This window comes from Natator depressus, chromosome 12, assembly GCF_965152275.1.
Source record: "Natator depressus isolate rNatDep1 chromosome 12, rNatDep2.hap1, whole genome shotgun sequence".
NCBI lineage: Eukaryota > Metazoa > Chordata > Testudines > Cheloniidae > Natator > Natator depressus.
Genome location: NC_134245.1, coordinates 39215189 through 39241095, shown reverse-complemented (window position 1 = coordinate 39241095; position 25907 = coordinate 39215189). Strand labels below are relative to the sequence as shown.

Here is a 25907-nt window from a genome sequence, read left to right as displayed (position 1 = left end):
TACTGTGATGTTCAGCATCTTTTCTTGATCAGTTCTTACCAAGCTTATATGTCACACCATTTGGAGTGTTACATTAAGTTGTTGGTATGGATCCAGTGTCTGATATGACAGGTTTCAGAGTAACAGCCGTGTTAGTCTGTATTCACAAAAAGAAAAGGAGTACTTGTGGCACCTTAGAGACTAACCAATTTATTTGAGCATAAGCTTTCGTGAGCTACAGCTGACTTCATCACGAAAGCTTATGCGCAAATAAATTGGTTAGTCTCTAAGGTGCCACAAGTACTCCTTTTCTTTTTGTCTGATATGAGGAATTCAATGCCCCTCAATATTTAAACGAATATAAGGCTGTTTTGCTAAGCAATGCATGGAGAGGGAAGGAAGCCCAGCTGTCAACAGCTGTACTGTGCAGAGAACAACAGTTGCTGAAAACAGAGCACATGTGTTTCATCTCTTACAAAAGTATGCTCAGACCTAAATCATTCTAAGACTTAGCACATTTTTGAACTCTCTCAGTTGATCGTCCCTTTGTTATAAGTTATACGCTCTTGCTGTTTTTCTGATTTTGTATCTTTCTTGTTCCAAACTTGGGTAATAAACTCTGGGGCATTTCACAAATGGCAGCTCACAATTGTGCCATGCTGATTATGCCCTTAAAGTGAAGTAAATATGCTATGGCACAGCTCTCAGCAATTTCAACAGCAGGCTGGTGGTACAGGGGGTTGTTTGTAAAATTATTACTATTTGTTATGTATGGTAGGTCCTCAGGGCTTCACAGGTGCAGAACAAAGTGCTACTGGCATTTGTGGATGTGAAAACAAGCATGTAGTTTGTATACTCAGGGCGACGGGGATGGGATAGAGGCAGCATCAAGGAAGTAATTTACATTCATGGCTGTAAACTTTGTATCTAGAAAGACTGTAAGGCTCAAAGAGTCAAAGTTGCAATTTTACATGGCACCAAAGAGACTTACCCACTGGGAGGGAAACTTGGCCCCCAAAATGCATCGCATACTTTATGCCATTGTTAACCCTTTGTGAGGGGGATGATGCAATCTATTGTCGACACTTGTATGTGAATAAAGCTTGGATCTTTCAAGTGACATGGAAAGAGTGTGGAAGATTTTCGCTGTGAGTGGGAACTGGGAAAGAAGACAATGTCAGATGTGAATAACTGCTGTCCATTGTAATATAAGCACATACACACACTTACACACCTAGTTCAGAAAAAAATAAATACCTACACTGATCTAAACCTGTTTGTACGTCTGAATATGTGTGTAGCTGTGATAATGGAGACCAGTTACTCATTTCAAAGACTCTCCTATTGTGAGCAGTGGCAGTTGTGTAATTAAGGAATATTTCTTTCTTTCTAAGTCTTTGTTTAACTATGGCTGATTAAAGTCAGTAATTATGCTGTACATCAGAGAGATGATTAAAAATTCGCTTGTATCACATGTGGTTGATGTGGGTAAAATTGGAGCACATTAGTGGACAGAATAGCCATTAACAACATGCAGAGGAAGCTGGGGCTGAAATTTGTTCCGATTCCTCTCATGTCCTCCAGACGTTAATTACAACCCTCACGAGTTTTAAATAAATAAATTAATAAATCCGAATGCAGAATGTTTTTACTGTTCTGATTTTTGTTTTCTTTTTTGCAAGCTTGTCATACATGACCGCTACACAGTTCCTCCTTGCTGTTACTGCTTTGTTATCAGTAATATTTATATTGTGGTTGGAGTTATCTTGGCAGAGTAGGAGGGGCCAGTTTTGCTTGCTGGCTTCATTGCAAATGGACTTTAATGTACACTTTTGTGCCATTAGAAATCCTGATAGTCGACAGAACAGATGAGTTTGCCTTGCCAAGCCACTGGGGCTTTTGGCTAATAAGGCAAGTTTTTACCTTGTCTAATGGTGGGGTCTCCTGACTGGCTCATTACCTGATTATCTGAGTCCGATGTGGAGATGTATTAGACTCCCTTTGAACTTGGAAGCCTTTCACTCATAAAGATGATGGGGCCAAAGTCAGATCTGGTGAAAGCTGGTACAGTTTCATCATCTTTATTGGAGTTGCAACCATTTAAACAGGCCTGGGGTTGTCCAGATATATCAAAACAACTCTTGTTTATTTTCAAGAGGTTTACTTTACAGATAATTTAGTATTTTGTTATTTTTGTAGAGTTGCTTCATTGTTTCATGTTTCAGCCAAACCTTCATTTGCTATTGAAAGCCCCTTGTTAATTGGCAGAGTGGAAAATTACTAAATATAGATAGTCTTGTCAGAATTCAATTTTTTTCTTTAATTTTAATTATTAATATCAATTTTTATTTTTAAATTTTTACTGTTGCTTGATATTAAGTGGTGGGTAGGGTTGGGGCAGGGCTGTAGAGGGCTCCTGTGCCACTGAGGGGCCCAAAACATGGGTGCAAGGTGCGAGGGAGGTTGCAGTCCTGACCTGGAGCAGAGAGCACTTGGCCAGGACTACACAGAGGAGGGTGAGTCCCTGGCTGCAGGGGAGGCTACCCCACTGCTGAACAGTTCCTGCCTGGGAACAGCTCCCACACACTTGGCTGGTGGGTGAGTGAGTGGGGCCATGAGAATGGAGCTGCAGAGGACTCCCCGCGTGGTCACGGTCCGGTGACACCCGATCCCTGCACGTGCAAGATGTGGAGTAGGCTGCAATCATGGGAGGGCAGAGCAGAAACCCTTGGCCAGGATGGCACGGGACCCTTTGGTCAGGACGGCCCGGAGGAAGGAAAGTCCCCAGCCACAGCGGAGGCCACCCCACTACTGAATGGTTTTGTCCTTGGGCAGGAGCCTTTCAGCAGCAGGGTGATCTCCCCCACAGATGGGGACACACCCCGCACAGGCCTGGCTGGGAGTCTCCGCTCTGCCCTGCAGTGGTGCTGGAACAATTTGTACAGTGGGGGTGCTGAGAGCCATTGAACCAAACTATAAACCCTGCATATAGTGGAAACCACTTCAAGCCAGAGAGTGCAGCAAGCCCTCCCAGCACCTCTAGTTCCAGCACTTATGCTCTCCTGCTAGGACTGCAGCCTCCCCCCGACCTTGCTCCTGCAGGGATCCAGTGTCACCATGCAGGAAGCCCTCTGCTGTCATGGCCCTGCTCGTTCACTCCCATGACTGCGCTGCCAAAAGGCCAGTGACATTGGATCCCTGTAGGTACACCGTGTGGGGGGAGGAGCAGGCTGCACTCATGCCGTTACTGATGGATGCTTTTTTGTGTTGATTTCCATGTCAGCTGAAATTGAAATTGACCAGCATCTATCAATTTAAAACGAATCCCGCCAAACCGAAATACAGACAACTTACACTATTTTTAATTCATGCTTGGTGTGCCTTTGTTTTAAGATTTTTAAACCTGGAAATGCCACTGAGCAAACCAGAATCCAATTGATGTTAGGATTGGAAAACATCACATTGTTATCCTTCTGGCCCCAAGTGTGTCTTCTGAACACCTCCATGCTTTTCACTGTCAGGCTTGGTTAAGAAGAATTTGTGCAAGTTTAGGAATTTTAGCCTCTAACCTGGAAAGCTACTTGCTTGATTGCAGCATTAGGCAGCTAAGTAATAAAATATGTGTAAAATGGAGCACAGAGGAGACGCTTACAGACAGCTAACCCCAGGAGATAACTCGGTTGTGCATGCTTCTCCCCATATGGCACTTGGAATATTTACACTGCAAAGATCCCATGCCAGCAGTCCACTGGTTTATAGTGTCTTTGCCTTATTAAACTCTCATGACATTAACATGCTTTAACTGGTACCCATCATCTGCATTCTAGTTTGGGATTCAAATTTATGTCATCCGTCACAAAGATGAAATGTGTTGGTTTTTTGTTTTCTGGTTTTTTTATCCTCCAAAGCTAGTATTTTCTAATCCAGTTCCTCCCATAAATCGTTGTAATCTATTTATTAGCACTGTAGGACTATTTGGTGTTATCTTCCCTGCTATTTCTACTTGATTATTTAGATAACTTATATTCATGAACGGCTACTCCCTTGAATAGCATAAGGGAAAGAAATATAAACCCACTCAGTAGAAATAAGTGAGACTAAGGACTTGATGGCACACACCACTCCTGCCTGTAAATTACATGGGACGCTCACATGAGGAATATTTACCTAGCTGCCATCTTCGTACAATAAAAAGCCTTTGTGATTTACAAGTGGTTCATGTTTATGCAGTTTGAATTGTCTAACATCCAGGAGCTGATGAATAGGACAGAGATAAGTGAATTTACTGAGAGAATATATTTATATTTGTAAATAATTTGAGATGTAATATGTATTCTATTCCAGAATTAGATTTGGTTTTGGACTGAAAAAAAGGAGACAAGGAGAAGTTTAAGAATTCTGTAGTCTCAGACTTCATTGGAGAGTCAGTAAATAAATGATTTCACAGGAAAAAATACTTTATTATTGACTCCTGGAGTTTAAAAAGAAGCTGTGAGAGCACAGGAAGTACAGTCTGCAGTGGTGTGGCAGAACCTGTACTGGATTCACCTGGAAAGCATCGGGCCAGATTTTCAGCTGTGGTAAGTCCAAATAGCTCCATTGAAATCAGTGCAGCTATGCTGCTTTAGACCTGCTGAGGATCTGGCCCATACTGTCCTTTGCTTTGGTGCTTATGGCTATCCGAGCGTAGGCTCTTCCATGGTCCTGTCATCGTTGGCAACCTTGCTCTTCCTGCCAAATCTCATAGTGATGAACACAGCAGCGTACATTACACATCCGGTGCAAATTGGTCAGAGGATCTATGTTACCAGTCAGGTAGGGTAGTTGGCTGGAAATTGAAGCTAGACAAATTTAGACTAGAAGTAAGGCACAAATATTTACCAGTGAGGGTAATTAACCATTGGAACAACTTACCAAGGACTGTGGTGGACTCTCCACCATCAAGATTTGGATGCTTTTCTGAAATACATGCTGTAGTTCAAACAAGAATGAATTCAGGGAAGTCTTATGGCCTGTGTTATGCAGGAGATCTGCCTAGATGATCACAGTGGTCCCTTCTGGCTTTGGAATCCAGGAATCGCACCCAACTGGCATTCAGTGGTTGGTCTGAACAAATGTAATTTATAGGGAAAGGGGGCAGAAAGGGAGATGTAGCCAGGAAACCAATTCAAGTGTAAGTTAGCCCCCTCACGCACCCCACCACTTTGCTTTACAGCCTTCTTTTAGTTGCTTTTCCTGCTGCATTCCCCTGCCATCCTGTGGCATTTAATTTGCATATGTTTGGCACAACCATGGAATGCCAAACGGATACAAGATATACACACAAGTGGTGGTGTATCACATACCACTGTTAGTCACCACTGAATTTAGCCCAGAAGAGGTCAGTGAAAAGAGGCAGATCCTGGAGCACAGGCAGATTTACTCTACCCACTCTGAAATACATATGCCTCATGCTCTTCATTGCTCTCCTGCTGCCCTGCCCACCTGATCAGGAGTAATGCTGAAGGGCTTGGAGGGAGGGAGGGAGCTGCATTTAGCCCTCCTTCGTTGGGAGGACAGGTCAGCTTTATGCAGGGCTGGGGGGAGGGGAATAAAGGGGGAAATTGTGGATTCTTGAAGGAATCTACTTGCCTCTTTTTTTTGAAGGGTAATTAGATTCCTTCCAAAATCCCAATTTTAGTGCTTCATTAGAGGTGGCAAGAACTTGAGCCACCAGGAGGTTAAAGTTCTCGCCTCTGCTTAGTCCTGAGATCACTCCAACAGAGCGTAGCTCTTCAGTAGCACTGGTGAGTTGACCTTAACTGGATCTTTGCAAAAATATTTTTTTAAAAGCCCTTTGGTTTAGTGGATTGTGGCTGATAAACTTCAGCCTCTCTGCTGTCAGCTTAGTATCTTTAGTAGTTTTCAGTGGTTTTTCATAAAGGGTGTGTGTGTGTGTGTGTGTGTGTGTGTGTGTGTACACATACACACACCTATTGTTTCACTGTAAAATGCCAAAGGGGTTATTTGTGCTGCGGTCTGTTCTGATTGCCCTTCTCATCAACATGAAGGAATCAATAAAGCCTTTTCTGTGAGGGGGGATGTGAAGTCAAGTAGAACCTCACAAATAATGACATTTGATTGTGGTCCTCTGAGCATCTGAGCTAGCTATCGATCGCTTCTGCTTGAGAGCCGATGGAGACTTTTCGATTTGCCCCTTTTCTCCGCTCCCTTCCAGACAGTTAACACATTAGAAGCGATTTTTGTTCAACAGGGCTGAAGCAGCTGCCAAGAGAAACCAGCACCCGCATTTTCAGGTGTTCAGTCACTCTGAGTTCCAGTGCTGGAGGCTTTTGCTGAGAACTGCCACGAGTGAGAATCACTGCTTTCCAGTGCTGTGGCAAGGACAAGAAGAAACAGCAGATTGCTGCAGTGTTGGGGATACCTGCCTCAAACAAGCTGGTTTTTTCCTAATACTAATATTCATTTTGTTGTTCTGTGTTTTGAGCATTGGAATGAGGAAACATTGACAAGGAGACAGTCTAGTGTTTGCTGTGCCACTATCATAATCCACAGTTGCTTGTAAATTCAGAACACTCTGGGATAGTGCCAGGGAGATGAATCGCCAGAGGGCTTACATTAACACAAGTGCTGATTCCATCGCTTGGCTAGGAGCCCAAAATGGCGAATTGTTGTATTTGTCTCATGTCATTATTGACATAGCATCTGTGGGCCATTTGCTCTGGAAATTGAGTCACAAGCCGTATAATCAACAGTCAGTAATTCTTGCTGAGGGGCTTGCAGTGGGGCTGGAGCGGCAGACACTCCTGTCCCCTTAAAAGTCCACTTGTCCTGTCTGGAGGAAAGGTTTATTTTTATTTTTTATATGAGGAACTCTGTGTAATTTCTCTTCACTGTGCAATGGTACAAAACATCATTCCTGTCCAGGAGATCTGGTCCACTAGCAGACATGCTTCTGGTTGCTATTTGCAAGTAATCTGATGCTGTTTTAGTTGGCTGTTTCTAACAAGGCACAGAACTGTGACTAGCTATAGACATGTCCCTCGTGTTTTTATAAGTGTGTGGAGAAAGATCAGAGAATTTGTCTAAATACACCAGACTCTTGCTAGAACATGGGATTCGGTGACTGCGTTATAGCGGGGACCGCGTTAAAATGAATTGCAATTAAAGTAATTAAATTTGGGATACATGGCCGCGACCGCATTATATGCGAATTCACACTATATAGACATGCGTTCTAGTGAGGGTCCAGTGTACAAGCAATTACCTTTCTTCTTTGTGAGGTCACTGTTTATTGTAAATGAACATCTTACCTCAGGTAAGGTGCAGAGTAAACTGTATTAGAATTGTGCGGGGAATCAATGGCCAGTTAAAAGCACGTTGTTAGTAACAGGCTCTCATAACGAAAATATTTAAGGAAACAATATAATAAGTCTAATGATGGTTTTGGTTTTGTTGTGGGGAGGGCAGGAATTAGATCAACCCACTTCCCTAAAAGGGATTCTTCATTCTTCTCCTATATGAATTTCATTTTTAAGTGAAGCTGGCCATCTGGAACTCAGCAAAAACACTGATACGCATATGGTGTAGATCAAAGCTCCTCTGATTTCAGTGGACGGATGTTGATTTACACCAGCTGAGGATCAGGACCACTGTATCTAACATTAAAACCTGCAAAGCTCTTAGTTTCTAAGGCCTGTGTGGTTAGCTTTTCCTTTTAAAAAGAAATATCTAATTTGCCGAAGAGTGGGAAATCATTCTGAAACAGTGACATGATTTCAAATTCCCTACCAGTCTTCACCAGTACAAATATCTAGAAAGAACAGTCATGTCTGCTTCATCAGCACTCACTCCAGCTTGTGCAGAGAAGGCAGAAGAACCTTCTGTGAGGCAGGAATGAAAAGTAGTAATTCCTTTCATCCTGATATAGGAAGATCTAGAGACAGTCGGCATCTCACTTCCCCCTCCCAAGCATCATACACAACCCTAATCTGCATGTTTCCCAAGACACCAGAGGCACCGTCCAGATGTGCAAATGTGTGGATTGTCTGTTCCTGAAAATTCTTCCCAAGTCTCAAGCAGAATTGATTAAAAATTCTTTGCTCTGGAAAAGGGAAGCAATGCAGACGGAGCATCCTAGACTTTCAGTTTATTCATAGAGGATATTGTGTAGTTTCCTTCTCAAGAACTGGAAACAGCATTGAATTTACAAAGTGTTGGGAGAGGCAGAATTACTGTTATGATATTTAAATAGTAAAGTGATTTTCCAGAATATAAGCTGTTTTACTGCCTCTTCAACTGGGCATTGATACTGCTGGTGTCTCAGATAATGCCATTTTCAGCAATAGGGTTCCATCAAGAGGAGGCTCAGAAATGTCCATTTTAATGGGAAATTGGGGTTTGATGCACTATATGTAACCAACATTTTTTTCCCCATCAGCACATCTTAATTGCTCTGGCAAAATCTTTATGATGCCATCAGACCTCCTCACTTGCCTTGTACAATGGCAATGGATGTGTCCTCAGTCATCCTGCTGTGTATTGTACTCTGACACATGGTATAGTGTATATATAATATTCAGATTATCAACAGGTTATTTATAATGTTTTTTATAGCCTCAGTCCTGCAGTCAAGTTAATGTGAGTGAACCCTTGAAGTGGATGGGCCACACAAGCATTCAGGATCTGCCTGTGCAGTTTCTATTGCAATACTGGTTTTTTGAGTTGCAAACAGGGCTCTGGTTAACTTGACTCATGAACCAGGTGGAAGTGTGCACGCTACGCATGCCTGCGTTCTTTATATTGGCCACCAGTAAAGTAGAGGCTTGAATTTTTAAATTGACAGTCATTGGTTTTGAAAGCTCTTCATGGCATAGGATCTTGGAGCACTGAGACCAGGAACCTTGTCCTGATGGATAGCAGCCTTTGTTCATCACCTGCCATTAGGGACCCCAGCACCCTAACGTCCTGTCTGGCACTCAGATGTATGCCAATGGACCTTTGTGACCAAACAGCTCTGACTGCAGGATCAGGGCTTTCCTCAATAACCACCCTGATGTTCCGGGTCAGTTTGACCTGGAACCTGCTTCCCCCTGCTGTCCAGCTCAGTCCATCCCTCCCTATCTTTAGAAGGCAGCTGACTACTGTTTTTCCCCAAAAAGGTGGTGGGTTTTTTTTTTTGTTTTTTTTTTGTTTTTTTTTTTTAGAGTGATCACTGTTGGTTCCCTATTTATTATCATCCCTCTGGTTTGTACTGGATCCTCTCGTTTGCTGTTACCTCTTTCTCTCTCTTTCACTTACCTAGATATTTATTATGACAGGCTTATTCCCATTGGATCTCAGGGTCTTGACTTCTAAGAGGATCATTTTTAACTGTTGATGTTGTATTTTGATTTAGTGGTTGTTATGCTGGACAGTGTCTTCAGTGGAGATGGAGGGGGAATATTATTTTATTTAGTAGTTGATATGCAAGTAGGAAAGTTTTGAGGCCCTCTCTGGGCCACAGCTGGATTTTGATGTCACACAGAACATCATAAAAATTATTCGTATTTCACTTCTTATTTGTGGAGATAAAGTTGAAAGGCCTTAGAATGTAAATGGTAGTTTCAGCCACATTTTCGGGGTATTATTTATCAATGTCACAGAGTGTTATGTTTGAGGGATTTTCTTTTTCCCTCTAGTAAATTAGATTTGAAGAGGGAATTGGCTTTTGAAGCTAGAGAGACAGGTAGCTTTTTGTTAGTTCTGAGACACCTTTGTGGAAGCCTTATTTCTCAGGAATCTGGGGGATATAATCGGGAACGTGTTCTGGAGCACCTCATTATGGGAATTACATTTCACCATTTGCTTCTCATATAAGCAGAGCAATGTAGAAGCAAATGCCCAAGAGAATAAATTCTTCCCTCAAACTAAAACATTTGCAGTAGAGGAGCAGTGCATCAATTAGCAGGCTGTTAATTAAATAGCTTGTTTGATTTGCCTCCAAATTATAATTTGTATGTTGTATCTGGGCTTTGATACCTTTCCACTAACTGTTCCATGTATCTTTTTTAAGTTAAATTCTATTTTCCACTATTAAAACCTCATTCAGTCTCCAAAGTCTATGGTATGAGAAGATTAAAAGGTCAATCATTTTTGTATCCATTTAAAGTCCATTATTAGTTGCCCGCTACAACCTATCAAGCAACTCTCTTATTTTTTCCAGCCACTGATTCAGGAATCTATAGCTCTGTGCAGATAAATGGGATTTCATGGGCTTCTAACCTTCTTGCTTTATTGAAAAGCAGAATATTAACTGCTCCGCTGACCAGCTGTCCATTAAAAACATACAGGCTATTTTTAGAAAATTGTTTGCCAATCAAATCCTAACATCTGTGGAGAGCCTTTCAGTTTGTTTGTTGTTTTATAAGCAAATGGTACAACTGCTTTCCCCCCCTCCATTTAAATATTACCACTTATCTTCTCTCTGGGTCTCTGTGCATGTCTCAGGGCGTTATGAAGTACTGTAAATAGCGCAGCATGTTAGCTGGAATTGTAAATCTGTGAGGTTTAACAAGTCCATTAGGTGCTAGTTCTTGCTAGTCTATGGGGCCCCCTGCTTTATTTTCTCTTCAGTGAAATTAGCACTTAAAATTTTTTGCTAGACCTAGAGCTATAAGTGTTCTGTTAGCCGGTAGGACTGTAGGCCAAGCTCTAAGTTATTAGGGAGTTGACATCTGGCTAATAATTGGCTGGAGTTCAGGAGAGACACAACCTGGCAAAGCATACAAATGCACAGATGCAGAGAGCTAACTGCTCTGGATTTCTGAAGAGACAGCTCTGGGTGTCTCTGGGCTGGCTATTGAGGACTTAACCCATTGATGTTAGCAACTGGAATGTCCAGATACTTATCGTCATCATACCAACCGCTACTGCTGGGGAAATCCTGATTTTTCCTTCCACAGAGTTTAATGATGGGCACTGGAGTTTTTTCAGACCTAGTGCAGATCTTCCAGCCCACCTAGCATTACCAGGTTAATAACCTAATACCAGGACTTCGAGAAGCTGTAAATCAGAAAGACAAACATCTTTTTTTTTTTAATTAAAATGTACAGCTTTGTTCAGTGAAATATGGCTGTGGGTCAGATTCAGAGAGACTCTGAGCATTCGCATCTCCTATAGAAGTTAGCAGGAGTTGTGGGTGCTCATTGTCTCTTGGGATTATGCCCTTTAATTTTATTGGATTTTTTCCCCTTTATATCATTGTCACCAGCCAATCAGAACCCATCTATGCAGCTCTGTACTGCATTAATCAAAGAGAGGAGATGCTTTTTATGTGCAGAGTTGTTATGATTAAATTACCTCCCCTTTTGTCTTTCATTTGCCATTTCATTTTAATGAATATTTTATAGAGATGATTTCTGCTTTTTAATAGTACAGAAATGTGAGTCCTGCTTTATACCATATCCGCTCCAGTAGAGTTACCTTTTCCACCCCAGCATAAATAACAGCAGCATCCAGTTTGCAGACGCAGAATCAACTTTCGGTTAAAACTTCTTTTAAAAAAAAAAACCTGTCACAGTTAATAACGGGAGAGTGGGAAAGTGGTCTCAGCCAAAGTCTTGAGAGCTGAGGAGTTCATATTTACATCTGTTATTAAATAATAAACTCAAACCCATTATTTCATCCCATATTCCCAGTGACCCACTTCGTTCTCTCCAATGCAGGGTATTGATTTCTGTCCTGGGCAGAACATTTCTGGAGTAACAACCCATACTCAGGAGGAACACACCAAACTGCCTCTGCTCTTCCACTTGGGAAAGGACCCTGGGGAAAAGTATCCAATAAGGTGAGCAAGAAAGACACTAATGGAAATGTTCATTGTTGTAAATGTTCTGGTCCAGAAGGATCTGGGAAGTGAGGTGGCAGGAAGGTCTTCAGAGAGCACAGTGTGACTTTAACACAAGGCTTAATTCATCTGGCATTTACTCTCCTGTTACAGATGCATTTGGTCCCATTATTTCACTGACCTGACTCTTTTGATTACTGGAAAAGGTGGGTGAGGTAATGTTTTTTATTGTACCAACTTCTGTTGGTGAGAGAGACAAGCTTTGAATCTTACACAAAGCTCCTCTTCCACCTATTCAGGTTCTGTTTCCTATGGGTAAAATAAGCTGTATTAAATGGTCAGCATGTCACTGTGAGCATTATATTGTTTTCATGTCTTGCTGTCCATCTTATTAATTCATTATTAATGGTATGTATTTTGTTAATTGATTATTATTTTGTCCCAAGAGGGATATGAACAGGCTAATGCATCGAATGAAACTGATATGGCGATTGTGCCAGTCTAGCAGTTAAAGCAGAATCCACGATGATCATATAGCTATGTGTGGAAGGGAGACACATTTCTTAGGGAACAAGTGGTGGTGTAGGACATTAGCATAAATATCAACTTGGGTATATGGCAGTACCTAAGGGGTGTCTGTTTTATATATTTCTCAATAGACTTGCTAGCTGTATCTTAAAACCTGTATGAAGATCAGGTGTTACTCCCCAGAAAGCTTAGACAGGTGACCACAGTTCCAAACTAACAAATAGAGAACGGAACAAAATATAGTTTTCAAATGGTTTGGCCAGCCACTGGGTTGGCACCTGTCCCAGCTTGGCTTAGACTGTCTAAAGAAAAGGAGGACTCGTGGCACCTTAGAGACTAACACATTTATTAGAGCATCAGCTTTCATGAGCTACAACTCATTTCATTGGTTGCATGCAGTGGACAATACAGTGGGGAGATTTATATACACAGAGAACATGAAACAATGGGTGTTACCATACACACTGTAACCAGAGTGATCAGGTAAGGTGATGTATCCGATGAAGTGAGCTGTAGCTCATGAAAGCTTATGCTCTAATAAATTTGTTAGTCTCTAAGGTGCGACAAGTACTCCTTTTCTTTTTGCGGATACAGACTAACACGGCTGCTACTCTGAAACCTGTCATTAGACTGTCTAGTAGCTCTTGTCCAATGTCCAACACCCCTTACCTTTTGTGTCCCATGGACAGGACTGACTCTAGGGTAGCTGCAGAATAGCAAATCAGTGAACATGCACACCCAAGCTAGTCTGCTGTCTGCGCTTGTTCTCCAGGGCCAAGCCTCCCCTTTCCCATCTCAGCACATTCTGAGAGGTTTTGTCACCAGTACCTTCCCCCTGCATTCTGTCATGGCAAGTGGGAAGCTTTCAAGCCTGTGGGAGCTTCCTCAGAGAGTAATTGAGTTGGTGGATTCCCTGCCCACTCTTTGGAGTGTGCTGGCCTCTTAATCTCCCATAACTGTGTCACTGCAACCTGCACCTCTAGCAGACTTCCTGCCTCAAATGATTTCTGCAAGGGTTTAAGCAGGCATCAGCTAACCCAGCCAGAAAGTGAATCTGGCCCTGTAAGTTCAATTACAACCACCCTACGAAAAGTCTGGCTGGGCTCTGCCCTTCTCCATTGATTAGGAAGAATGTTATGGGAGTTTTAGCACAGTCAGATGGCGGACTGGGATATGCTATCATTTCCATTCCCGTTGGCTCTGATTTATAGACTGTATAAGTAAATAAGGAGGAAACTGGGGCCACCATGACCACCTGCACAGAAATGGTTTTGCGCAGTGGCTTCTAAAGAGATGTTTTCTGAACTGACAGGACTGCAATTACTCAACCATTTTAAATAATTGAGTGGATGCACTCATTCCATTATTTTCAACAGCACAGAGCCTGTACTGTCCACTAAGTGTTCTCACTAGAGAGAGAGAAGGGGAGAAAAAATATTTTCACTTCTCTCTCTCATAACAGATGAGCACCCTAGAGGTACATTACAGAGTGTATAAAACTCTCCAGAATCCCATTGCATTTGCTCTCTTTCTATTGCATTTCAGCACTAATGAACAAACCAAATCATATCACATCTTATTCTTTGCAGTTGCTGCTGTGTTTTAAATTCAGCTCAGTAAAATTACATTACTGGATTGGGATTCCAGATGAGACTATATCCGGTTTGGGTTAATGGCTGTGTTTTTTGCGGAAGGTGGAAATCGCCCCATTCCAAAAATTAGATAATCAGAAATCTTATCTTGGCTATGTTGGTCTGTATTTTGGAGAGGCTTATCTGGGAGGTGTCTGTCTGCAGGGCACCTGCTGCCTGATAGTTTAAGCATTCCTTTCAACATCCATGTTTTGAGGATTGAACTAAATTCCAGTGATACGTCTGTAGTCATTTCTCATATGGTTCCATTGCTTTCTGGACACACACAAGCTGTTGCCTTGATTGAATTTTATGGTAAGATTATGACGTGATTATGGAAAGCAGTGATGTTATTTAGTCTGCGGAAGAGAAGAATGAGGGGGGATTTGATAGCTGCTTTCAACTACCTGAAAGGCGGTTCCAAAGAGGATGGATCTAGACTGTTCTCAGTGGTAGAAGAGGACAGGACAAGGAGTAATGGTCTCAAGTTGCAGTGGAGGAGGTTTAGGTTGGATATTAGGAAAAACTTTTTCACTAGGAGGGTGGTGAAACACTGGAATTTGTTACCTAGGGAGGTGGTGGAATCTCCTTCCTTAAAAGTTTTTAAGGTCAGGCTTGACAAAGCTCTGGCTGGGATGATTTAATTGGGGATCGGTCCTGCTTTGAGCAGGGGGTTGGACTAGATGACCTCCTGAGGTCCCTTCCAACCCTGATGTTCTATGATTCTGTGATATGCAAACCATAATGGAAAGGCTATTTTTAGTAAATGAATATTCCTTTCTGCAACATATAATGTTACTCTTCTCTTGTCTCTGGTCACATTGGAAACATCATGGAAAGCAGGTCTTCTATCCTATGTAATACTTAAATTATCCTCATTTATGGGGATGTTACTGGTGTGTCTGGTGTGTATTTTTATTTAGTTTAATTATCCCCTTTGGCAGCTTGCCCATTGGGAGTCCCTACATTAATGCTCCTCAGAGGGAAAACCAGCATTCTGTTGCCAAAAGGGTAATTTAAGTCCGTACTGGTCCCAGTAAGAACCTTGATTACCTGCATCTTCTTCACTTTTGTGTGGTAAGGATTGAACCAGTTTTGTGTCTTTGTCATCTGAGATGTTAATGATCATGTCTAAGAAGGCTGAGGGACAGACACTAATTTATGTCTTATGTTGTTTTTTGTAGCTCTGGGGGGTTATTTTTTAAAACATAAGATCATACATTAACACTGACATCGTTGGGGAGAAGCATTTCTCTAAGTCCAAGCAATATTCATTCTCCTCTCAGGACACAATTCCTCGTCCTTCAGATTAATTTAAATCCACTGGAACTGTAGAAGGCCTTTGTTACAGAATATATCAGAGACTGGACTAGGTGATTTAATAAGTCTTTTCCTTTATTAAATTCTTTGATTCTATGAGTATTGCACATCCCACAAGTACCATACAGGGAACAGTTCTTTCCAAGAATATCATGCATCCAAGCAACATTTTAGAGAGATTAAAATAATCTGTTGCTAGCACCTTCAGAACCAATTGTGGGGAAAAATACTTCAGCTTTATTCACACATGTCTATATTAAGATGCTTTACAATACTCACTAAGAACACAAGCAAACAGTATATAAAACTAAATTTAGCACAGCATAAAATACAATAAACCCAATACAAACTGCAATAAAGAAGGTGTTTGGAGTCAAACTCTGAAGGTGCAGAAGGAATTGTCAGAATAAATCTCCAGAGGTGCAACATCTTAACAAACCAGCACAGAAAGCTAAAGCCATTGCTTGTCATTAATGGCAGTCAGTACTGCCATCCGATCTGAGTGATTAATCCTCATCCAAACTAGGAGTCCACTAAAACTCTGGGCCTAGAGAAGTAGTGACCTCTGATTTAAGACAATATAGTTGTCTAGAATGGAGGAAACAGTTGGAATCCACAAAATTGGCTATTTACTAATGATTTCCGAATCCAACAGGACTGTTTTTAAAACAGGATTTACAAGAGCATGATGAAAAATCCTAGAAACCATCAAAGAATTAACAATGCTAGTTATAGGGCCAGAAAAGAGAGGAAGAAGCTCCTGACAGAACTGATAGGAGAAAGGATCTGACAGAAGAGCAGCCAATCTGACCTCACAGGTCAGGGCAGAAACGTCAGAATGAGCAAAACCGGTGTATAATTTCACCCAGGGGACAATCAGAGGGAAAGTTATGCTGGGTCCTCGCCATCTAACCAGAGGGAAACAGCAGCGGCTGCACTGAGGGAGAGCACCTGCAAATTACCTGCAGCCCAAGGAGGAGTGCCGAGGAAAGCATTAAAACTTTGAAAAAGTTGCTGAGAAGTATGGTTAGATGCCTCGGTCAAGACAACAGAAGCCTGGTGTCAACCAAGCAGATGTTAGACAATGAAAGATTGCTAGGAAGCAGTCACGTCAGGCACATGCCTGGAGTTCTTCCAGCAACACCTCTTGCAACAAACAAGTCATCCCACAGCCTGGAGGGGTCTGAAGAGAAATATGACTGTGGAGGACAGCTTGTCTAAGTACATCTGTGGGCTTTTGCCCTCTGTAATCCAGACATTGGTACCTCTGTGTTGCAGTGAGCCATTAAATCAACCTCTGCTTATATAAACACCTGCAAATATTTTGATGAGTAACCCTCTTAGCTGAGAGTGACGCTTCACAAAAAGGAATATTAAAAGAAACAAACTCATGAATGAAAGTTCAAGTGAAAAATTATCTGAAAAGGGCAAAGTCAGCTAATAAAAAGGTCCAGACAATGTCTAGACAAGTGAGTGGCCACAAGAAATGGCTGCCTCAAATCAAGACTCACAAATCAGCATTGAAACAAATACAGAAATATCAGGTGAATAATCGTCATCATTTTTGTTTAAGTGGCCCATTATTAAGCAGTGGACAGTACAAGGCTGAAAAGTCAGCAAACCGCTCACAAATTCTATTGGTGAACTAGGGTTGTACAGCACCTCGCACAGCGAGGTCCAGGTCTTAATGAGGGGTACCTCCTACGTAGTATGTTAATATTGCTACTACTGCTCATAATAATAGGTAGGAAATAAACTACTTCTGCCCTGGAAACTGCCACATGGCACCTAGATGAGGTTACAGGGCAGGCACTAACTTATAATAAGGCTCTACCACTAGAAACACCAATCGTGCAACACCTCCAGCCCAACCAGCCGTTGTAGAAGAGTGTGGAGAACAGTGCCACCCTAATCTGTGACGCTACAGGAGTGATCAGATTCTCAGAGACGAGTAGATCTCTGTCACTGCCAGGAGGTCAATCTTCCTGATGATGGACCATATCAGATCTGTTAACCACAGACTGCATTCTGGAGTAAAACCATCCATGCTCAGATGACTGAGGAAGGGAAATACAGTCAACAGGAGTTATGGAAATGAAATTAGCCAAACAGAGAGCAGAGGAAGAAAAGTCCAACTGGCAGATGACACAGGAGGACCCCCCCAGCAGTGACCTGCTACCCCCAGTGATAAGTCCTGGGAGCAAAAACAAAACTTAGCACCACCAAGTAATTAAGAAGACACAAACATAACTGTAAAAGCAGCAGCACCACCTATCCTCCCAGTTAAACAACATACTTAGCTAAATAGCAGCAATAAGGGCTCCGATGGAAAAAAGAGAGACAATACAGCATGGAATACAGGAACGCTCCGCTCCGAGGCAACGTCTGGTTTTCAGTGAGGGTCTAGCTCTACCCTGTTTCACAGCTGTTTTGACTGAGGTGCAAGCGGCCGTGCCTTGTCTGAGGTCATGCAGTGATCCTGGGGACTCTGCAACCAAGGAATCTCTTGTTTTCCAGGCCTCGGATAAAACTGCTAAACCACACTCCCACATCCCCCCATGCCTCTTCCCCCCCATATTTTCTTTCTAGGATTGTGGTGTTCCCTGTTTAACATGTGCTTGTTGAGCTCTTCTGAAGACAGAAAATTGATGTAGGAGGTGTGGGGGAGGGGACTACCCTTCTCATCTTCTGAAAGATCTAGAGCTCATCTGGTGTTTCCATGCTTGGTAACACCTAATCAGTACAAAAGTTACTTCCCTTTCCCACATGGGAAGGAAGGTGATGGTATGTCTGGGCTATCTCTGCTTTCCACTGGGAGGAAGGGCTAACTCCAGACTCTCACCCTGAATCAGCCGGGACTGTAGCTCAGTTATGCATGCCTACACTTGCCACAGTCCAGCCGTCCCTATGGTTTCCTTTTATCCAGTGTTATTGCAACAGCATTTCTTACTGCACTCTATTTAGACTTTAGGAGTAGTAGCCCTGTCTAAATGGACACGGGCTGCTGTCACCCACGTTGTAGATAGATAAAAGATGTCCATCTCCAGAGCTGCCACTGACACTTTGTACAAGGCCTTCTCTCCCTCCCTCCCCCACTCTCCTCCACCACCATGGCAAAGATTTGAATAACAATAGTGCTTTAAAATCTGCATTTGATCATTGTGTGCAGCTTTCATGGCGCCAGCACACACTTCAGGGACACCTTAAATTCTAAAGTTAGCATTTAAACAAAAGTGGTGTAAATGGGTCCAGTACTGACAGCTGAGACCCAAGAAAACACAATTGTTGGAATTAATGCTAATACGGGAGACCATCAAACACTCATTTAACCACACATTCCTTTATTAAGTCCAAAGGCCAAATGGTAGTTTATACAATTGCTCTAAACATGTAATTGCTTATTCTTTAGGCTGTTGGACAACACCCAATACAGTAACAAAAAGTATTTCACAAGCATGTGATCAGCATACTTATAAACAGGCCAGACCTAGGGAAAACTGTCTATTCCTGGCATGCTCCAGCATGACAAAGAACCCTCACGTTCATAACTTTTTAAATCCCCTTCAACAAACAAACAATGTCCTAGGTAATTAATACTCTCACTAACAACCAGTTTGAGACAGTTCGCCCTTATTTCCAGTCTTAATCCAGATAAGATTTACAATCTCCCTTTTCCCCAAGGTGTCTCCTCTTTCTCTCTTCCCACCCTTCCCGCTGACGAATAGCTTTTTTTGTTGCAGCGGGGTTCCCATCGGTCTTCCTTTTTAAGGTAATACTGGTATCCATGTTGGCTCCTTCTAAGACAGATTTTTTTGCTTTATTTAAAACCATCAGCAGCACCCCTATTGGTCAGAGGCCCTCTTTTTGGAAACTTCCCCTTATCTCATTAGTTATTTTTTTGAACCAGACATCCTCCCTATTTCATTTCTTTTGCCTTATAACTTGTTTCTTTCAAGGCCTTCCTTTTACTTGCCAGCCAGAGCCTTTCTTTACAATGCACCTATTTCCTTAAGCAAACTTAAGCTAACTCTGATTCCCTAATTTTGTATTTACTCTACAACAATGGTCAAAAAAACCAAACAAACTCAACACCAGAAAAAGAAGAGCAGTTAAAAATAGGCTGAGATTAAATGGACCAGATGGACAATCCTTTTGCTGATTGCTAGAGACAGCCAGCCACCAAGAGGAACCTGATTGACATACTCAGGAAGGGTGCTCCCTAGATGAGCCTCTGAATTCAGAAGGCCTTGCTTCTACATAGAGCCAGCTAGAATCTCAGACAAAAATCAAGGACAACATGGTTGATTTGTAAATGCCTTGGAGAGAAAAGGTGTGAGGCAGTCACTCAGGCCTAGCTCATTGTAGGCTTTCTATGTTGTCAGCAGGAGAATTATAGGAGGAGTGTGATAATTTTGCACAGCAAGAGCCAAAAAGATTTAAGAGCAATTGTATTAAAATGCCCCCAAAAGCTACCAGAATAAAAGATGATTAAAATATGGGTCTCAGGGCTGTTTTTTTTTTAATTCTAACCCTCTTCCCATTTCCCTTTATGTCATGCCTCCTTCCAGTCAGTGCAACTTGCTGCATCTGAAAAGCAGAGCCCAGACCAGTTGTCTCCATCTCATCTAATACAGATTTTACATTGAGAATAAACTTGACAATGGAAAACAGCAACAAAGGAAGACTGAATAATAGCAGAAGATTAAGTCTTAGATACTACAGTGGTGGACGCTGTAGGAAACCCAGAAGGTACCTGAAGTAGATAAGATTAGCTCATCAGGGTCTGGATGTGATTATTTAATAATTAGAAACAAAAAGGGATTTTTGTTAAACCAGTTCCTGTAGAGAAAGAAGTAAAATACAAAAGCCACTTTATTAACCAGATATTATGTTGTTCCACTACCTTCACATATGTCTGGTAAAATACACTGTAAATCTGAGCACTAGTATTAAATAGCTTGGTGTCAGACTTCTATGAAGCTTGTTATATTATCATGAGGAGTCCGGTGGCACCTTAAAGACTAACAGATTTATTTGGGCATAAGCTTTCGTGGGTAAAAAACCCACTTCTTCAGATGCATCTGAAGAAGTGGGTTTTTGACCCATGAAATCTTTAAGGTGCCACCAGACTCCTCGTTGTTTTTGTGGATACAGACTAACACAGCTACCCCACTGATACTTGTTATATTATGACCATTTGGCACCATTTCTCTCAATAATAAGGTAATCCTATGGTCCCCAGGATAGAGGTATTGGAGTCTGCTTGTATATTAATCACATGAAAAAGGTATAATTTAAAAACCAAGATCTAGCTCAAAAACTAAGCTAGCTAAAAATGTTCTCCCTGATTTGGGTATACTGTGTATTACGGGTTTATGTGTGATGAGAAAGATAAAGAAATTGACTCATAACTTCTAATAGAATTCAAAATTAGTAGCAAACCTGAAGGTGAAGGACTGTGAGGATTCTAAGATTAAAATGATACTCTGTTAATCAAAGTAGTACATTAAAGACCTCTCCATCCCTTCCCCCAAATGTTAATTTCACAGTAGGGCATGGAAGAGGGGGGTTAACAGCAGAGCAGTTTACATGTGGATTTGTTTGGAGAGGGAGGAGATGAGAACAGATTGCCAAAGCACAATTACTCTAAATGAACTAAGCACAGGCCACACCTGTGTCTGGGACCTAGTGCTTGCAATCCAGCCCTGATTGGCTCTCCAGAGACTTCCCGGAGGTAAAGTGTCAATTAGTGTAATGACCCTGGACTTTGTCCACTCTGTTCTTTCATTCTGAGCATGGAATAACTTCATGTACACAGGGGGATCTCTTAGCAAACTCCTCTCAACAACACCTGCTCAACCCTTGCTCACGTTCTCTCTTCTTTCACTGCTATTCCCAGCTCTTCCCTTCAGCAGGATTGTTGAGCTAGAATACAAATCCAGTGTGCCCTGGAGGCAGAGAGGTCTGAACCTTCACTCAGATGGTAACATTCAAACACCTGGCTTGAGAATATCATTTTTATAGAAAATGCTGCAGACTCTGCACTTGGGGCCTGATCCTGCATTCCCACTGAAGACAATGGGGCGACTCGTAAGAGTAAGAGGTACATAGCTAGGAACCGCTCTGACTCTTACGAGTCACCCCATTGTCTTCAGTGGGAATGCAGGATCAGGCCCCTAATCAAACTCGCACTAATCAAACTCACACTCGTATTACAAACGCCTTCTCCAAACATGCTTCTGCCATGAGGCTGTGGGCAGTGGCAACCCACTAAATACAGTCCCTACATACTGCTCTGTGAAAGCATGGCACGTGAGCGTGGGATCCTCAGCCAGCATATTGTAGATATGAGCAGATCAGCCTGTGGGTCTGAGTAAGTTGTGAACTCCGTGGGGCAGAGACTCTGTCTTCCTCTGTTTTTTGGGCCAGCCACACTGGCACTCAAATAACAACCACAAAGGAGCGAATGATGATTTCACGGCATGACTCCAATTTAAAGTGAACAGTAGTCACATGGCCAGTGCACTGCCCCGGTATACCCCCACACACTTGGAACAGGACTAGATGAGAAACAGGGGTTGTGTTTTAAAAACATGTTATAGCTAACACCTTTTAGGGCCAGACTGAGAGAACCTTACATTGACTAGTACTCTGGCCTGTACACCCTGAGGAGTCCCACTGAAGTCAGACTTAGAGTACTTCAGGTGAGTAAGGCTGTCACAATTCAGCATGTTTTAAAACACTTGTATAGGCTCAGTGTAACTTTTAAGAATATGTTTATACAGTACTTAGCTTGTATTCACTAATACCTTTTAGGTCATATGTTTTCAAACACAGCCTAGACATGGCCTGAAGTTTTAGACTGCACTTGCTTTACAGATGTGAAACTATTTTCTGAGCCAGGCTGCTTCAAACAGGCCATGCTTCTGGAAATTGTTCAGTCTGTGCCAAATACTGAAAGGATCTAACTGTTGAGGTACTACAGTGATGGGTGGTTTGAATACCCCTAGATAGATAAAAGGATCGGGGTGTTTCTGTCAGATCAGTCGAGGAAACTGAAATGGGTTCACAGGAACTGATGTTGGGCCTAGATTTCCTCTGGTTACTGAACTAGTGAGGAACACGCAAACAATGTCCTGCATGTGCAGATTAGAGCAAGGAGATGCTGTAAATGACACTAGCCTTTTCGATTCTATTCGGCACCATGACACGGGTAACAGATGGCTGGTGAGATGTAGAGCTGTGGGCAAACCCAGTGGCTGTGATTATGATGAAAAGGAGGGTTTCACCATCTACCGCCTTGACATGTATGGAGCAAAAAGCAGCAAAATCACAGCAACACATTGTTACCTGTCAGCCAGGCCACATATCGGTTTTCCAGCTAATTTTGAACCCTGTGTACTAAAAGCACTTTTGGTGGGTGAAGCATATAACCCTTAGGTATTTTACAAAGAAGATGTGAAGCTTAAAGTTGCATTTATAAATTGTTTATAAAAGGTTAATAAATGCTGAATAGGGGTTAAATGTGTTACAGACATAAGTAGTATGTGTGTTTAGATCATTATAACCACATCAGTAAAAAGTCTGATGGTTTTGAGCAACCTATTGATCCGTTGGACTCTAACAATTAATTAACCATTTATTAACCCTTTTATAAATGGCACCTTAATACAAAGTGTGATCAAATAAGGTTTTCAAAGCGCTTTGAGGTCAATAGATGAAAGGTGCAATAGAAGGACAGAGCACTATTGCTATTAGAATGTATTTTCATGTGAAGTACACAAGCTATCTTGGTTTCTGATCTGCCAATCACAGTAGCATTTAGGCTTGAGATGCGTTCTCTCTTTTCAATTTTGCAGCATAGTTTCATTTCCTCCTTTTAAACAACTATCCAATTTTAGTAGGCTCCAGTGCCCAATTTATTGGGTAAGTCATTGTACATCTCCTCTCTTACTACATCCACAGCCTTTGTGAGCTTCCCTTTGTGGTGTCTCCTGCCAGCGCACAGGCTCTTCTTTGTGATCTCTTCCCTGTATGTCAACATAGATTAGCTTTTAAGGCCTAACAACCTCCGCTGAATAACTTTTTTTAACAAATGGTCATCCTGGAAGTCCTGTGTGCTGAATGTGACCAGAGAACCTCCAGATACAATGTGGCCATTGTGCCATTCGGGTGCAATGCTGTCTCAACTCACTGGCCATGTGGCTGCTGCTTTGAATGCTCCTATCAAGAGTGGTAGCCAGAGATGGTCTTTGGGACTTGCAAAACGTTTGGTCGACCCCCAGTTTTCAGAATAGCCTCAGGTGTAAGATAGAACTGTAGAATCTTCTGCAATTGGAGAAAAAAGGAGATGGAGTGTGATGGAATGGGAACTTCACAAGAATAATCTCTCCTGGTGGTCCAACCAAATCATACAGCTGGACCTGGTGATAGTCTCTACATTTGTTCTCTAATCCAGGATACAGCTAGCTAGGTGTGAGAGAGACAGATTAGCTTTCTTGAGCTTGTCATTCCCAATTCCCTTTCGTTCTCTATCAGCATAGCTCAGACCCATCCCCACACTCAGCTTCTCTCTGGAAGGCTGCCGAGGAGATGTGATATTTATAGGGTTTACTGGAAACAGTTGGCACATTGCTGGGCTTCAAAATACGATTGTTTTTCAGAGAAGGAAATTAGCTGGAGTGTGGGGCTGGTGGCCAGCTCCGGCTGTTAGCAAAGAGAGCCGGGGGTCAGGGCCACGTTGCATTGTTTCCCTTTTATCTCCAGAAGCAATTTGCCGTTCTCTGTTTCTTAAGTGACTCTTAATATGGGCAAAATGAGATCATTGGGTATTATCCTCCATTTTAGAAGTATTTGAAGTATTACCACAGTGAAATAGAGTGTAAACCACTTAAACAATACCTCCTGAAGTAATCATTCTGATTAACGGGAGATAGGTTCATAGTTCTTTGCATGGGGGCTTTAGGCGGCCAACTCCCCATTAAGGTCAATGGGAGAAGCTCGACTAGTGTCCTGTGTATGAATGTAACCGGTTGGTGCCAGCCAGCAACAATAACGTTGCTGAGAACATTCTTGTGGTTTAAACATGGGCTGGGGAGTTGGGAACTCTGGGTTCTCTCTCTGGCTCTGTCCCGTGAGTTCTCTCTTGGGTTTCCCCATTTGCGGAGTGGGGTTCATGATATTTGTCCACCTCACTGGGGGATTGTGAGACTGAATTAGTCAACGCTGGTAAATAAAATACGAAATCCTTGGGTCGGGGCGCAACAAAGTCGCAAAGTACTGCAAAGGGAAAATGGGTGGGGTGTTCCAAACCACCAAGGCCCCCAATTCCGATTTGAAATTCAATGGAAGTTCAACATCCTGCGCCCTCCAATGCTTCTGGAAATCCTACCCAACTTACTCATTTACTTATTTCAATGTGTTATCAGTGTTTGTATAGTGCTCTAGGCACCGTCCCGGAGCATCCGTACCAGGCATCAGTTTCCCAATGGATTTTAGCAATTGCCATAAGTCCCATGCGCTGTACAAACTCATGTCCCCTAAACATACCGTACATCAAACCAGACACCAGGGTAGTGTCTGTCTAATAGCTCCTGTTGCTTTTCATATTGTTCTAGTTTTTCCAGCTCTGAGTACCAGGAAGTTATGGAACAAATATTCCCCAAAGTTCAGCTGCACAAGAAGACCATGGTGCCAGGGGAGCCACAGCTAAACATGTGTGACAAGGCCGTCATGGTAAGGGATTAAAACATAAATCAATTTGAGCATCCTTGTCTTATAATGTATTTCGTAAAGCTTAAAAGTCTCAGCTAACACTGAGGAGGGCTAGAGAAGAAAAGTCATTCAGTCCTTTTGAAGGGCTATCTGGCTACTGCATTGAAGATACAGCCATTGGTTATCTGTGGAATGCCATAGTACAAAGTGAGTGGCCTTAGGCCTGGATAGTCAACCAGCACACTGTGATAAACTCTGTGACTTCCTTCCTTACTGATAGCACAGTATCCACTGCTCTGGTGCCTTCGCCTCCGTCCTAATCCCCTGTACACATCACAGAAATCCAGCTGCATTGTGAGCAATGGTATTGGCACCTGGGCTCTCGTAGTTCTCAATGGGTTTGGGTATCTTTGGTCCACCTCCCCAAGCCCTCCCACAACTGTTTTTCCAAAGTCTTCATGATCTTAAACACAGCAAATGGAGAGGAGTGCTGATTTTCTGTTCAGGTTGTATTTGAAACTGCATGTTTGATAGCTGTGCTTTGGCATTTCAGTCGAAAAGTCCCTGATGTCTACTGAGCTCCTTCTGAACTTGGTGATTTGGGACATTGAGAAGGGCACGGAGCAGTGTGCAAGATCTGAAGCCTGTAAACCCCAAAGAGGGAGAATTATTTAGTGTAGTCCGAGATGTGTGTCTAGGATACTGGGATGAAACTGAAAAAACGGAAAACGTTGTAGGTTGAATAGCAGGAAAAATCCTCCTGACCGTGAAATAATCTTCCAGGGCAAATTCCAACGGCTACAGTATATAACATAGGGAACAGTCTTGCGTTAGTAGAGAGATGGATAGTGTCCCCTTGTAAGTTTTTACCATCTCTAATTTCTAGGGTTTTCATTTCTTGGATGTTG

At 42.3% G+C, this 25907-nt stretch overlaps 1 protein-coding gene across 4 annotated transcripts in view; it reads left to right on the top strand.

Annotated features, from left to right (window-relative positions):
- GALNS (galactosamine (N-acetyl)-6-sulfatase) overlaps positions 1 to 25907 on the top strand; it is a 66889-nt gene that overhangs the window by 35491 nt on the left and 5491 nt on the right. For all 4 annotated transcript variants that reach the window (XR_012641585.1, XM_074968911.1, XM_074968912.1 and 1 more), the window contains 2 exons: positions 11685 to 11806; positions 24903 to 25020. Coding sequence is in view for 3 of the 4 variants with exons in the window: in XM_074968911.1 (XP_074825012.1) it covers positions 11685 to 11806; positions 24903 to 25020 (240 nt within the window). In the remaining variant the exon portion in view is untranslated. The remainder of the gene's footprint in view (positions 1 to 11684; positions 11807 to 24902; positions 25021 to 25907) is intronic.